This window comes from Anolis sagrei, chromosome X (assembly GCF_037176765.1).
Source record: "Anolis sagrei isolate rAnoSag1 chromosome X, rAnoSag1.mat, whole genome shotgun sequence".
In the NCBI taxonomy this organism is placed as follows: Eukaryota; Metazoa; Chordata; class Lepidosauria; order Squamata; family Dactyloidae; genus Anolis; species Anolis sagrei.
The window spans coordinates 91,783,931-91,798,150 of record NC_090034.1 but is presented as its reverse complement, the minus strand read 5'-3'; the positions used below and the strand labels follow the sequence as shown (position 1 = coordinate 91,798,150).

General features: G+C 42.4%; 1 protein-coding gene across 2 annotated transcripts in view; it reads right to left on the bottom strand.

The window, feature by feature from the left end:
• Window positions 1–12,455: 12,455 nt before the first annotated feature.
• Window positions 12,456–14,220, bottom strand: part of LOC132780252 (upstream stimulatory factor 2) — a 36,518-nt gene continuing 34,753 nt past the window's right edge. For both annotated transcript variants that reach the window (XM_060783852.2, XM_060783853.2), the window contains one exon: window positions 12,456–14,138. In XM_060783852.2, the coding sequence (XP_060639835.1) occupies window positions 14,049–14,138 (90 nt within the window). In that variant the 3' untranslated portion in view covers window positions 12,456–14,048. The remainder of the gene's footprint in view (window positions 14,139–14,220) is intronic.

Sequence of the window (14,220 nt, the reverse complement as noted above, 5' to 3'; positions counted from 1 at the left end):
TCCTCGCTTCATAATATTTTTTTTTTCTTTTCAGAAATTACTGGTAGATTGGGAGATTCTGGGAGTTGCAATTTGAGAGTCGCAAAACTTTCTCAAGTTTACTAAGACACCATGCAATATGTGGGTGGGGGCTGAGTGTGTAGGTATGTGTATGTTACTGGAAAACCTCCTGCTAGTCTCGGTTTTCTGAGTTCACTGACAGATAAACCATGAGGCGGCTACTTTGCCTGAACGGAGGGATGCAATTCTCTTGGAAGATGTGTTTGCTCAGATCCCAGAGCGGATGATTTGTTTGCCCTTTGGCTGCTTTTGCTCCTATCCCCGATGGGCTTTGGCCAGACTCCAGCCGACCTGGCTCCTCTCGGTCGGCCAAGTACAGACCCAAAGGCGCCAGGCAGCACACCTTCCTTTCCCTGCACTCTGCCCAGGACTGGTGGCCTTGGCAAGATGAGCTCCAAGAGGTCCTCTCTGCTAGCAAACAATACGTGGGCTACAGTCAGAGATGCCTCAGAGGGGACAACAAACTAGAATTATGTTTAAAAGAAATGGCAACTGCTTTACAATACCATTCATGAAATTCTGGGAGATATCTAGGTTTCAAATGTCATATGAACTCTTGATTTTGGAAGCTAACCAGGGTCAGCTCTGTTTTTACTTGGATGAGAGAGTGTTGACATATAGTTTAGCCTGAAGAAGAGAAGGCTGAGAGGAGATATGATAGCCATGTATAAATATGCGAGAGGAAACCACAGGGAGGAGAGAGCAGGCTTGTTTTCTGCTTTCCTGGAGACTAGGACGCGGAACAATGGCTTCAAACAACAAGAAAGGAGATTCCATCTGAACATGAAGAAGAACTTCCTGACTGTGAGAGCCGTTCAGCTTTTAAACAGAGGCTGGATGGCCATCTGTCAGGGGTGATTTGAATGCAATATTCCTGCTTCTTGGCAGGGGGTTGGACTGGATGGCCCATGAGGTCTCTTCCAACACTTTGATTCAATGATTCTATGATTCTATGTTACGTCAGCTCCACTGTCTCTTTGTTTGCTATTGTTTGCACAATAATAATAATAATAATAATAATAATAATAATAATAACTTTATTTATACCCCGCCACCATCTCCCCAAGGGAACTTGGGGCAGCTTACATGAGGTCAAGCCCAACAATACAGCAGTGCAAATAAACAACATACAATGACAATAAAATATAAAAATAAAATACAAGAAACAATATAAATAAGCACATCAAACAATGTTTTAAATACAGGAAATAAATCACAGTGGGCAGTGCCAGTAGCAAGAATTAAAAAGTTTAAAAACACTGGGTGAGAAGGCAATGTAATGTATCTGGACAGGGGATCCGAGGGACAAAAGTAGGGTTTAATTACACTAGTAGGTAGAAAATAAAGTGCTTCTGAGAGCATTTTTTTTTTGCAGGGTTTGGTCAGGTCAGGGGTTATAATTCAGTTCATCATTCCTTGAAGGCACACTGGAATAGCCGAGCTTTCAAGCTCTTCCTAAAGACTGCCAGGGTGGGGGCTTGCCTAATTTATCTGGGGAGTGAATTCCAGAGCCGAGGGGCCACCACAGAGAAGGCCCTCTCCCTCGTCCCCACAAGTCGCACTTGCGATGGAAACAGGAGTGTGAGAAAGGCCTCTCTGGAAGATCGAAGGAATCGTGTAGGTTCATAAAAGGAAATGCGGTCAAATGCAATAATAGGAAACCTACTCCACTGACCGGAGCCAGCATAGTGTTTTGAGATGGTTTTAAGCAGCTGATTTTAAAGTAGATATAACTGATTTTAGTGTTAGTGCATATTTTTAGTTATTTATGTTCTGGCATGGAATGCTTACCGTATATATGTTCTGCTCCACACTGAATCCCCTTTGGGATAAAAAGGGCAGAATATAAATATTTCAAATAAATTTTCAGATTCTCGTCTCCAGTCATAGTCCAGTATTCAAACCATGAAACACAATCCTGATCCCTCTTTTGCTGCCATGACAATATCCCAGGGTTTGTAGTTTGAAGAGGTTCCAGAACTCTCTGGCTGAAAATTCTGAAAATCACCTCCCCATTTCTGGACATTGTAAAAAAAACAACAACATTTGAATGTGAAAATACTAACTGCAAAAGGTTCAACATTCATAGAAATAGGTGAAGTGGCTTGTGTCCATATTGGAATCAAAAGCTATTTTATGTGTTGTCGAAGGCTTTCATGATCAGAATTACTGGGTTGTTGTGAATTTTCTGAGCTGTATGGCCATGTTCCAGAAGCATTGTCTCCTGACATTTCACCCACATTTATAACAGGCATCCTCCGAGGTTGTGAGACCTGTTGGAAACTAGGCAAGTGAAGTTTATGTCTAGGGTGACAGAAAGAACACTTGTCTGCTTGAGGCAAGTGAGAATGCTGCAATTGATCACCTTGATTAGCACCGAAAAGCCTTGCAGTTTTAAGGCTTGGCTGCTTCCTGCTTGCGGGAACCTTTTGTTGAGATGTTTGCTGGCCCTGATTGTTTCTTGTCTAGAATTCCCCATTTTGGCGTGTTGCTCTTTCTTTACTGTTCTGATTTTAGAGTTTTTAAATACTGGTAGCCAAATGTTCATTTTCATGGTTTCCTCCTTTCTTTTGAAATTATCCACATGATTGTAGATTTCAGTGGCTTCTCTGTGTAGTCTGATATGGTGGTTGTTAGAGTGGTCCAGCATTTCTGTGTTCTCAAATAATATGCTATGTCCAGGTTGCTTCATCAGGTACTTTGCTATGGCTGATTTCTTTGGTTGAGTTAGTCTGCAGTGCCTTTCACGTTCCTTGATTCGTGTTTGGACGATGCTGTGTTTGGTGGTCCCTATGCAGACATATCCACAGCTGTATGGTATAGGGTAGACTCCTGCAGAGGTGAGAGGATCCCTCTTGTCCTTTGCGGAACATAGCATTTGTTGGATTTTCTTAGTGGGCCTGTAGATAGTTTGTAGGTTGTGTTTCGTCATCAGCTTCCCTATGCAGTCAGTAGAATAAAAGTTATTTTAGCTGTTATTGTGTTTAAATTACCAACATTAGATTGAATGTAAAGTACGTCATGTTACTGGGGGACTAAAAAAAAAAAGTAACACCAAAACTCGCTGTCCTCTTGAGCATCTCTCCTCTCCTGAGACCTAGGCCTCAAGCTGTTTGCCAAAAGACAGGTCAAGGGACCTTGCTGTGTGATGCTCAAACACGGCAGGGAAGGTTGCAACATAACCCTCTTTGCCCTTTCCCTATATGTCTCTCTCTTTCCCGCCTCTCTTCACGCCACCCCTGCTCCGAAAACTAGGGCACAGATAGTGACAGCCAACATCACAGATTACGGATGGCGCCGGGCACAGCAACGGACAGGCGACAGGCAGGCTAGCCAAGCACTTGCGAGTACCGCCATTCCTCCGGGCAGCCTGTCCTTCTGTGCCCTTTGCTGGGTGGAGGGGTGTCAGTGCATTTGTTTTCAAAGAAGCTCAAGGACGGTGCTACTATATGCTGTAGAGGTGAGCATCAGGGAGGAGGTGGTGCAAAAGAGGGCAAGGGAATGCAGAGGGATGAGGAGGAAAATGTGTTTTCACCCAGTCCCAAAGGAAGCTCCTGAAAGTGCATATGTTTTTATGCATGTGAGCTTCCACTGTCAGCCCCAGCTTCTGCCAACTTAGCAGTTTGAAAACATGCAAATGTGAGTAGATCAATAGGTACCGCCTCGGCAGGAGGGTAACGGCGCTCCATGCAGTCATGCCGGCCACATGACCTTGGAGGTGTCTTTGGACAACACCAGCTCTTCAGCTTAGAAATGGAGATGAACACCCCCCCCCCCCCCGAGTTGGAAACAACTGGACTTAATGTCAGGGGAAAAGCTTTACCTTCATGTTTACCTGGTATCGCCAAACAAAACACTTTTATACAAATGACCGCAGAAAACACATTAAAAGAGTCTGTACTATGGCTAGTAGTCTTGTGCTTTTTGGCTGAACCTCAATCCGTTTCTGCTGTCCAAATTTCGGAAGACCCCCAAATCCGTTTTCACATGCCTCCCGAAAATGGGTGGGTAGCCAAATAATTGTTTTCATTCCACAGTGGAAAAATAAGGCTAGATTTGGCCCATTGGTTGCAATGGGGGGCTTCCTGTGCTCCCCTTCCCATCATTTTTAGGGCTATCAGGATGAAAATGACCAGAATTGGAGGTCAACATCAACCACTGTTAGCCCACCATGATTCTTAACGTTTGGGTCATCCCCTGATTTTTAGGAATTTATTTTCCTTTTAGAAATAAAATCTTCAAAAATTCCCTAAAAGGTATCTCCCCATTGTCCCCACCATTCTTTCCTGCCAAATGCCAAAGATACACTTCCACATATCACAGCCCAGAGTCACAGCCTCACTATTACACTTTCTTCCTGGCTAATAAAAAACCAACAGCAAGCAACTTCTTCTAAAGTTTTTGCGTTTCTTGTTCTCACAAAACTTACTGGAAGAGGCCAGCAGTGGCAAGCAAGCATTGTCCCCTTATTAGAAAAACAACACTCCTCTATCATTAACTGGGGGGGGGGGGGGTCTTGTCTGTATTGTGTATGTATTGTGGGAAATCTGGGAGGGGACGACATGTTTTTGGAGCATATTATTTTCAGTCTTAGTGGTTCAGAGCAAGCCATCAGCTTCACTGATTCAAAGAAGCAAGGCGGTGATGGCAGCCCCAAAAAAGGGCAATAGAGCGGCTCAGGGACAAAGGGAAGGTGACTTCAGGTCAGGGGCGGAGTGCTTGGCTTGGCACCCCACCCCACAAAGAGCCAATGAAGGAAAGGGGAGGAGGGGGAAGGAAACCCCCAGGATGGCTGCAGGGGGTGGAGTGGTTGGCTGGCCACCCCGCCCTAAGTCTAGCAGCAGAACAAACAAGGAAAAAGGAGCTGGTGGCTTGTATGGGGCAAGTGGTGCAGGATTGGCAAGAATACTCCCACCACAAGGAAGGCGAGCATGCAAAATAATCTTTGCACATTGAGGGAATCTGTGTGTGTGTGTGTGTGTGGAAATGCTTGGGGTAGCAAGGAAGACAATAAGGCTTTTAGATACACTTTGAGAAGCTCTCCTCTGCTCTATTGATGGCCCATTAAATAGGCACCACTTGTGTAGGACACATCACAGCATTCTTCTGTTCTGATTGGCCCAACAGGCAAGGCTCACAAAGAAACCTTTTCACTTGCAGCGTGATGCCGAATAGCAGAGGAGAAGCCATGACCCGCTGCCGTGTCGCCTGTTTTGGCCAAAAAAAAAAAAAACCCCAAAAAAACCCTACGGTGGCTGAGCCCTTACTGTTGTGGCCAGTCAAACATGCTGGATTGGCCAAAGGGAACCAACCAAACCGAATCTGTGCACAAGCCTAATGGCTAGTATACCTTCCAGCTGCCTTGACTTCACTACTTTCATTGCTGTAAACTGAGCTTGAAGTGCAAAAGTCATTTGAACTCGAGGGCAGAAAGTTGCTCTTTCCAGTAGGTTCAGTCAAAAGCAAACTGCTGCTGACTCTCATTTCATGTGCATTCATCTATATAAATAAAAATGTAATGTTCGTTTGTGAGATTAACATAACTCAAAAACCACTGGACGAATTGACACCAAATTTGGACACAATACACGTATCAGACCAACAAGTGACCATCACTCATAAAAACACTGAAAAACACAGCAAAAGGTATTTAAAAAGTAAAAAACAACAACCCAAAAATACATTACAATGCATGCACAAAACCACACACACACACGAAACACATATACACAAATATACACACACACAAAACACATATATACAGATTGGGCCACAGCAATGTGTGGCAGGGGACGGCTAGTCAATAATTTTTGCCATCTTGGTTACTTTCTTGTGTTGTTTGGTCATGTGTCCTAGCTGAAATGTTAGAGAGTATGGACAAGGTGAGAACTGCGTTTGGCCCTATTTGGATCTGAATTTACCAACATGAGCAAATTTCTTCATAAATGGGATAGAAAGAACCTGAAATTAAGAAAAGAGAAGAATTAAATGCAAAAGAAGTGGGATCCATTCACTTTTGAGTGCTCACCTTTTCAGACATCCAGGTTTGGATTCTTATAAATTTAACCATGAAAGTCAGGGCAGTATGTTGGTTGGATGCAGGACTAGGTCTCCCAAGAAACTCAGGTTTAAATACTGGTTCAATCCACACTCTTTCAGCCTCAGGAAAGCAATGGCAATTTATTATTGACCTGGGTTCTGGCAACCTATACTCATTAAAGCAGGGCTGAATTGTGTGAGGAATAAATTTCCTGCCCCTTTATCTCACCCTGAGGTTTTAAATCATTTTATGTACATGCGGCCTGCTCACTGTCATTATGTTTGGTTTACTGCTTTTCTTTTTTTAATATTTTGTGTATATTGTTTATATGCATATATGGTTTATACTTTAATGTTATGTTGTTTATTATATTGTAATTTGTATTTTATTGTATTGTAATTTGTTGTTTGGGCTTGGCCTCATGTAAGCCGCTCCGAGTCCCCGTTGTTATTATAATTATTTTAGTAAACAAAGAATTTCAGACCACAATTCCTGAGAACAAAAGTACCCTCTCTCCAATTGCAAATATGAACAACACTGAATACACCTGTTGATTCAAGCTTGTGTATTTTCCTATTGTAGAATGATGTCAAGTATTTATCACCTACAGCTTTTAGCCCTTACAATCCATACAGTAAACATTCATTATTCAGCTTAATGTGAGCCAAAATTTCTTAGTACAGAAGTTCAGGAGAAACTCAATATCTCCAAAGAAAACTAGTGTAATGTAGCCATTACTATTGGATTTTTTTTCTATGTCAGGAGCGACTTGAGAAACTGCAAGTCGCTTCTGGTGTGAGAAAATTGGCCATTTGCAAGGACGTTGCCCAGGGGACAGCCAGATGTTTTGTGGGAAGCTTCTCTCATGTCCCCACATGGGGAGCTGCACCTGACAGGAGGAGTTCATCCACACTCTCCTCTGATCCAAACCTCCCACCTGTCGGTCTTCAGTCCTGCCAGCACAAGGTTTAACCCAGTGCGTCACCGGGGGCTCCTACGCTGTTGGATTAGGACCACAGGAATCCTACTCATCCATGGAAACCCACGGAGTGGCTTTGGGCAAATTACATTCTCTCAGCCTTAGTAGGCAACCATAAATCTCCTCTGAACCAATCTAACCAAGAGAATCCCATGACAGTTTAGCCATATGTTGGGGTGACCCGAAAGCAAGTACTGGGTGAGCATCACTTATTCAAAATCTAAAATACTCCAAAATTATCCATATGGGACACTTTTGCTTCTGATTATTCAGTGTACACAAATTTTGTTTCAGCAAAAAAATATTTAAAATATCGTATAACATTACCTTCAGGTATAAGGCGTATATGTAACATAAATGTCCCACCTCGGAACCTAAGATCCTCTGGGGAGGCCCTGCTCTCGACCCCGCCTTTATCACAAGTGAGATTGGCGGGGACGAGTAGCAGGGCCTTCTCGGTGGTGGCCCCCCACCTGTGGAATTCACTCCCCGGGGAGATTAGATCGGCAACGTCCCTTCTTTCATTTAGGAAAAAGTTGAAAACCTGGATATGGGACCAGGCATTTGGACACCCTGGCAGCTAAAGAAAGACCTGATGACGAGCTGGAATCTGACGAGACGGAATGGATTTACGAAACTCCGAACGCTGAGCTCAGGATTAGTCTACTATTGTGTTATTGTATTGTTGTGTATTGATGATTTTAATTTTTAATTTGTAACTGCTTATATATGTATGTATATGTGACAAAGGCATCAAATTGTGTCTTCCTCTGTAAGCCGCCCTGAGTCCCCCCCTGGGGGTGAGAAGGGCGGGGTAAAAGTGACAGAAATAAATAAATAAATAATAAATAAATGGATTTTATGTTTAGACTTGCTGCCCATCTCCAAGATATCTCATTATGCACATATATGCAAAGACAATTGTTCCAAAATAAAAAAAACACCCCAAAATATATCTAATATCAAGTATTTTGAATAAAGGACACTCAGCTCGTAACATCTATCTCATATCATTTTCTGAAACAGCACACCAAATAACCCCAGGAACAGGCTGAAAAAACCAAGACACAAAAAAAAATGTTTTGTTGTTGTTGGACTGTGCAATAGATTGTAAGCCCGAGAACAAATTAATGTGTTGTAAACTGACCTGAGAGTCTTTATAGCTGAAGTGCGGGGTTTAAATGCTCTAAATAAATAAATAAAAACCTGTAGGTTACAAGTCTATATCCTTGACTGTCCTTGAGCTGTAGCTGTAAGCGGTGTTTATAAAATCATTCTCATCCAAATGTTAACCCATTTTGGAATCCAATATAGTTGATATGGTTTTCAATTCCTTCACAGTGAAATCCTATGTGTTCCAACTCAGAAGTTCTCACAGGTTCAATAGGACTGAGCACCCTAGGTAGTGAAGGACAACACTCATAAGATTTTTTCTCCAGTTTGTCGACCACACCAAAAACGTGCAAAGATATAGACATTGGTAAAGCGCTATAAACAATCCTGATGTTTGTTCTGTGCTACTGGTCAGCCAAAAATGTGTTCAAAATATACACTGGCATTGCATTTACATAGTGAACAAGAGGAGCTATGTCAGTGGAGGGAAGAGGGACATCTTGTGGCCACTTCTCCTTCTGGTTCACCATCAAACCAACAGATTTCTGGCTACCCTCATAGGACTCCATCAGGTCATGTCTTAATGTCAAGTCAGGCTAAGAAGAGATGTTTGATCCTGAACAACCACTCACCTTGAATGTGTAACTGAAACCTGGTTAACTAAAAAGGGGTTGTGTGTTAACTTGATCCAGTTATGTCCACCAGATTTTTGATTGCAGCAGCAGCCAAGATGTGAACGTTGGGGAACTATTGGGGTACCTTGTTAAATGATCTCCAAGATGGGAGTATATACAGGCAATCCCCGAGTTACAAACAAGATAGGTTCTGTAGGTTTGTTTTTAAGTTGAATTTGTATGTAAGTCAGAACAGGTACATTTTTAAGTGTAGATCGATCGATCTATCTATCTATCTATCTAATAGGTGGATAGCATAGGGAAGACTGATGGCCCCTGTGGTGTTTGTCTTGCTATCTGTGCCCGTTAAGAAGATTTATGGCCCAACTTACCTGTTCCAACATATCTCCCTCTGTATTGTCGAAGGCTTTCATGGCTGGAATCACTGGATTGTTGTAGGTTTTTTCGGGCTATATGGCCATGTTCTAAAGGCATTTTCTCCTGACCTTTCGCCTGCATCTATGGCAAGCATCCTCAGAGGTAGTGAGTTACCTCCGAAGATGCTTGCCATAGATGCAGGCAAAACGTCAAGAGAAAATGCCTTTAGAACATGGCCATATAGCCCGAAAAAACCTACAATAACCCATATCTCCCTCTATGAACTATCTCGGAGATTAAGATCTTCTGGGGTGGCTCTACTCTCAGTTCCACCCCCTTTGCAGGGGCAGTTGGTGGGGAAGAAAGACAGGGCCTAATCAGTGGTGATCCCTTGTCTGTGGAACTCCCTCCCCAGTGATCAGCTCCTTCCCTTCTGGCCTTCAGAAAAAAGTAAAAACATGGCTATGGAACCAAACCTTTGGATAGTAATTGTAGTGCAACAAATGAATACAGAATTTGTGCAATGACAACTGGAATGGCTCTAGATTACGATCTTAGGCTGCGTGGTTTTTAATAATTGGTGTAATGTTAGATGTTTTAATTTTTTGGTTTTAATGTAAATGTTTAATTATATGTTGTTTTTATGGCAATAAATTGTTGCCAACGTGTAAGGCCACTCTTGAGTTTCCTTGGGGTGAAAAGAGTGGGGTACAAATATGGTAAATAAATAAATAATTTTCACCTCATTTTCTGTCTCTGTAAGAACTGGATTTTGGAAAACGTAGCTTCTTGTGAAAACAAGAATTGGTGAGAAAGTTTCAGTGAAGACACCTTTTCCCCATGCTAAGAGGTAGATATCTTTCATTTCCTGTTGTCTCAGCCTCGTTCTTCATTGAGTCATTTGTAATTTGGATGTTTGTAACTTGAGGACTGCCTGTATCCCTGTCAATAGGGCATATTAAAAGGTTTTGAATGAACAAATCCAGGTTTCCTGGATGAACAAACCAGTTTTCTCAAATCCTTTTGGTTTTCCAGCTCCTAAAGTTGGTAATTCTGTTGATGTGCTGGTCAATCTGCAGAACAGAGAGATGACTTGGGTGACTGACACTTTAACTGGAAGCAGAAAATGGACTCCTTGATTTTCTGAGGAGCTCTTGGCTATGAAGTGTTTGGATAAATGACTAAAGTGATTGTGGAGAAAGACGCGGGATGAACCCAACAGAATGTTGTTAGAACCTACTTTGCAGCAGTCAGGGCAGCAAAGAAATTATTCTGTGCCAGAGAGAGCTCTTGTCAGTGTTGCAAAAGCATATAGCTGCGACTTCCTCATGGAGTGGCCCTCCCCTGCGCTCCCCAATTGCCCATCCAATGGCAGTGATGACACATATCTTGGTATTCAATGATCTGTCTTTGCACTTCACAATCTTATTTAGTTCTTTCACGTCTGCCCTTCCAAGTCTTAGACTTCTGATTTATTGACTACCGTACCCATTTTGATTTGTGAATCAGTCAAGGCAGAGAACATCTTTAATTATATTGATGTCTTCACCACCCACTTTAAAGTTAAGCAAATCATCTCATGTCATTGGTTTTGTTTCCTTAATGTCCAATTGAATTCCAGCACGAATTCCTAATATGTCAGGTCTGTTCTTAGTTGGAAGCAGGGTACACAGCTGAATCTCTTATAAAAACACAACTTTAAGATTGCCCATGCTTGTCATCATCTGTCCAACTAAGGTTAAGGTGGATTGGAGGAGAATGAAAGGAAACCATTCTGTAGGAGGTAGTGAGGATGCTTGCCAAACATGCAGGCGAAACGTCAGGAGAGAATGCCTCTAGAACATGGCCATATAGCCCGAAAAAACCTACAACAACCCAGTGATTCCAGCCATGAAAGCCTTCAACAAACCATTCTGTACTCTCCAAGTCTCCTGATTTGGCATAGACAATCCCAATGAATCCTGTCATCCTATTTTCTCGCATGTTTTTAAAATGTCAATAGCTTCTCCACCTCCCAACTTTCCCCCTTTGTTTTCAGCTAATTTCATTTACAGCACAAAGAGTTCAAAGCGCAAAAGTAATTTGCCATCAATGAACTCATCAGGACAAAAGTGACTGAATGTTGCCCTTCCCAGTAGGCAAAAGCAAACTCCTGTAGCCTTTCCTTAGAATCAAAGAGTTGGAAGAGACCTTGTGGGCCATCCAGTCCAACAAGCTGCCAAGAAGCAGGAAAATTGCATTCAAAGCACCCCTGAAAATGGCCATTGAGCCTCTGTTTAAAAGTCTCCAAAGGAGCCTCCATCACACTCTGGAGCAGAGTTCCACTGATGAACAGCTCTCACAATCAGGAAGTTCTTCTCCTTTCCTGGAATCTCCTTTCCTGTAGTTTGAAGCCATTGTTCTGCGTCCTAGTCTCCAGGGCAGCAGAAAACAAGCCTGCTCCCTCCTCCCTATGACTTCTCACATATTTATACATGGCCCTCATCATATCTCCTCTTAGCCTTCTCTTCTGAAGGTTACATATCCAGCTCTTTAATCAGCTCCTCATAGGGCTTGTTCTCCAGACCCTTGACAATTTTAGTCACCCTCCTTTGGACCCCTTCCAGCTTGTCAACATCTCCCTTCAATTGCGGTGCCCAAAAATGGACACAGTATTCAAAGTGTGGTGTGACCAAGGCAGAATAAATGGGCAGCATGACTTCACTGAATCTAGACACTATATTCCTATTTATGCAGACCAAAATCCCATTGGCTTTTAAAGCTGCCGCATGACATTGTTGGCTCATGTTTAACTTGTTGTCCACAAGGACTACAAGATCTTTTTCACATATACTGCTGTCAGGCCATTCTGTATCTTTGCATTTCATTTCTTCTGCCTAAGTGGAGTATCTTGCATTTGTCCCTGGTTTACTTCAGTTTGTTAGTTTTGGCCGTTCATCTGTCTAATCTGTTAAGATAATTTTGAATTCTGCTTCTGTATTCTGGAGTATTGGCAATCCTTCCCAATTTGGTGTCATCTGCAAACTTGATGATTATTGTTTGTAGGTTCCTCCTCATTAATAACTTTTGCTAGTTTATGTTTCTTGGTTGTCATCTGCGAAATGTTGGAGAGTATGATTATTAAACCCACCCAGAACATAATTTTAAAGAGAAGCTGCAGAAGCATTAAATGATTTCATACGATATTATTTCTGTGCAGGTTTTTTTTTTCCTTTTTATATATAAACAGAATTATTTCCTACTTTTCCAACAATCAAACTCCACAAGTGAATTCATTAATCTTCTTTTATATATATATTTATATATACCATTTGCTTTTTTCCCTTGATTTAAACCTCTTCCCTCCTCCTCCTCCTTACATTCAAAAGGCTTGGAGCAGGACTGAATAGTACAAAGAATTGCTACAAATCCAGCTGCAATTCTGGATTATTATTATTATTATTATTGTTGTTGGGGTCTGGTATATATAGATATTTCCTTTTTTTTAAAAAAAAATCAAACCTAAGGTACTTGCTATTACAATAAAATTATTTATCATTTTAGCAACCATTTCTCTTATTTTTCTTTTCTTGGAAGTGTGGGGTGGGGAGGGGAGGGGGGGAACACAAAATATTGGAGACTACGACTTTTTAAAAATGCATCTCCTGATTCTTTCGTTTCGACCTGAAATCCTAAAACACTGCTGGAGTTTAATTAAAAAATTACATAATATCAAAAAACACACAAAAAGCAACCCTGTTGTCAATTCAATCCACCACTAATTTTTTTTCCTAATGGCCTGGGTTTCCACTATCATACAAACACCGTACCTCTATACAAACGCACCTCGAAACTAATAAAATAAAAGAATACTTACAAGGAGAGAAAGAAAGGGAAGGAGGGATGAGGCTGAAGTAGGCTTTGGGATTATTTTCCACTGTGCCTTTTAAAAAAAACACACAAATTCTGATGTGGAAAGAGAGAAAGGACAGACACAGCTAGGAGGCAAAAATGGAGTGCCAATCTTCCACGTTTGTGACACAAAATAGAAGTCAGCAAGAAGCCTTGTTGACGCAAATCAAAATTAAGCCCCAACTAACTATTGCAGAAGTCTGTCAGTGCTGAAAATGAATGCAACCCGCACATCGGCACATGGGATGTGCAAGTTAAAGCACACCATGTATTCCAATGCAGAATGCACACTCCTTCCAGGGCACCTTAAAGCAAGGCGATTTAACCCTTGCAGACTGCAATCCAGATCTTCTGAGAATATCTTCACAGCTGAGGGGACACAGGCAGAGAGGAAAGCCAAAAGCACTAGTTCGGTAGCCAAACCTGAGTTACCAAGCCCCTTCCCCTGCCCAGTTCATGGCCATAACCAAAATGGATCAGTCCGTCTGACGCTCGGGAGCAAGACTCGAAACCGCACAAGTCTCGGAACGGAGAGAAAACGAGATCCGACAGATTGGAAGAGCTAAAGTGGGAAATACTCCCTGGCCCTCATGATTAGGGCGGAGAGGGGCAGAAAAAGTTGGCTAGCCTGTGTTAAAAATCTACTATAAAAATGCAGATTTTTGTCTGTTTAACCTTAATATATCCTAAGGAAAGGAGGGAGGCAGCAAGGGGGAACAGGAAAGAGTATTTGGGGCAGGAAGGCAAGAGGGGTTTTGGGAGCAGTTGCAAGGACTGGGGCCAAACAGTCCGTGTGATCTGGCTCCCCGCACCACCCCCAAATGTCCCCCTCCCCTTTATTTGACCCCCATGTGAGACAAGGTTCATTGTGGGAGGGGGGTCTTTTATACAAAAAGGAGCAGGAGAACCGCAGGGGGAAATCCCATATGAAGAGGCAATGGCAAAAAAAAAAACTGGGGGGTGGAGGTGGGGGCTACTGCCCCGGGGTGTCCCCCACGATCTCGATTCCGTGTTGCTGCAACTGTGCTCTCAAAAGGGCGTTTTCATTCTTCAGCTCCTCAATCTGTCAGGGGTGGGGGGAAGAGGGGAAAGAGGGAGAAAGAAAGGAAGAAAGAAAGTGTGAAAACATAGTTGAGTAGAATGTT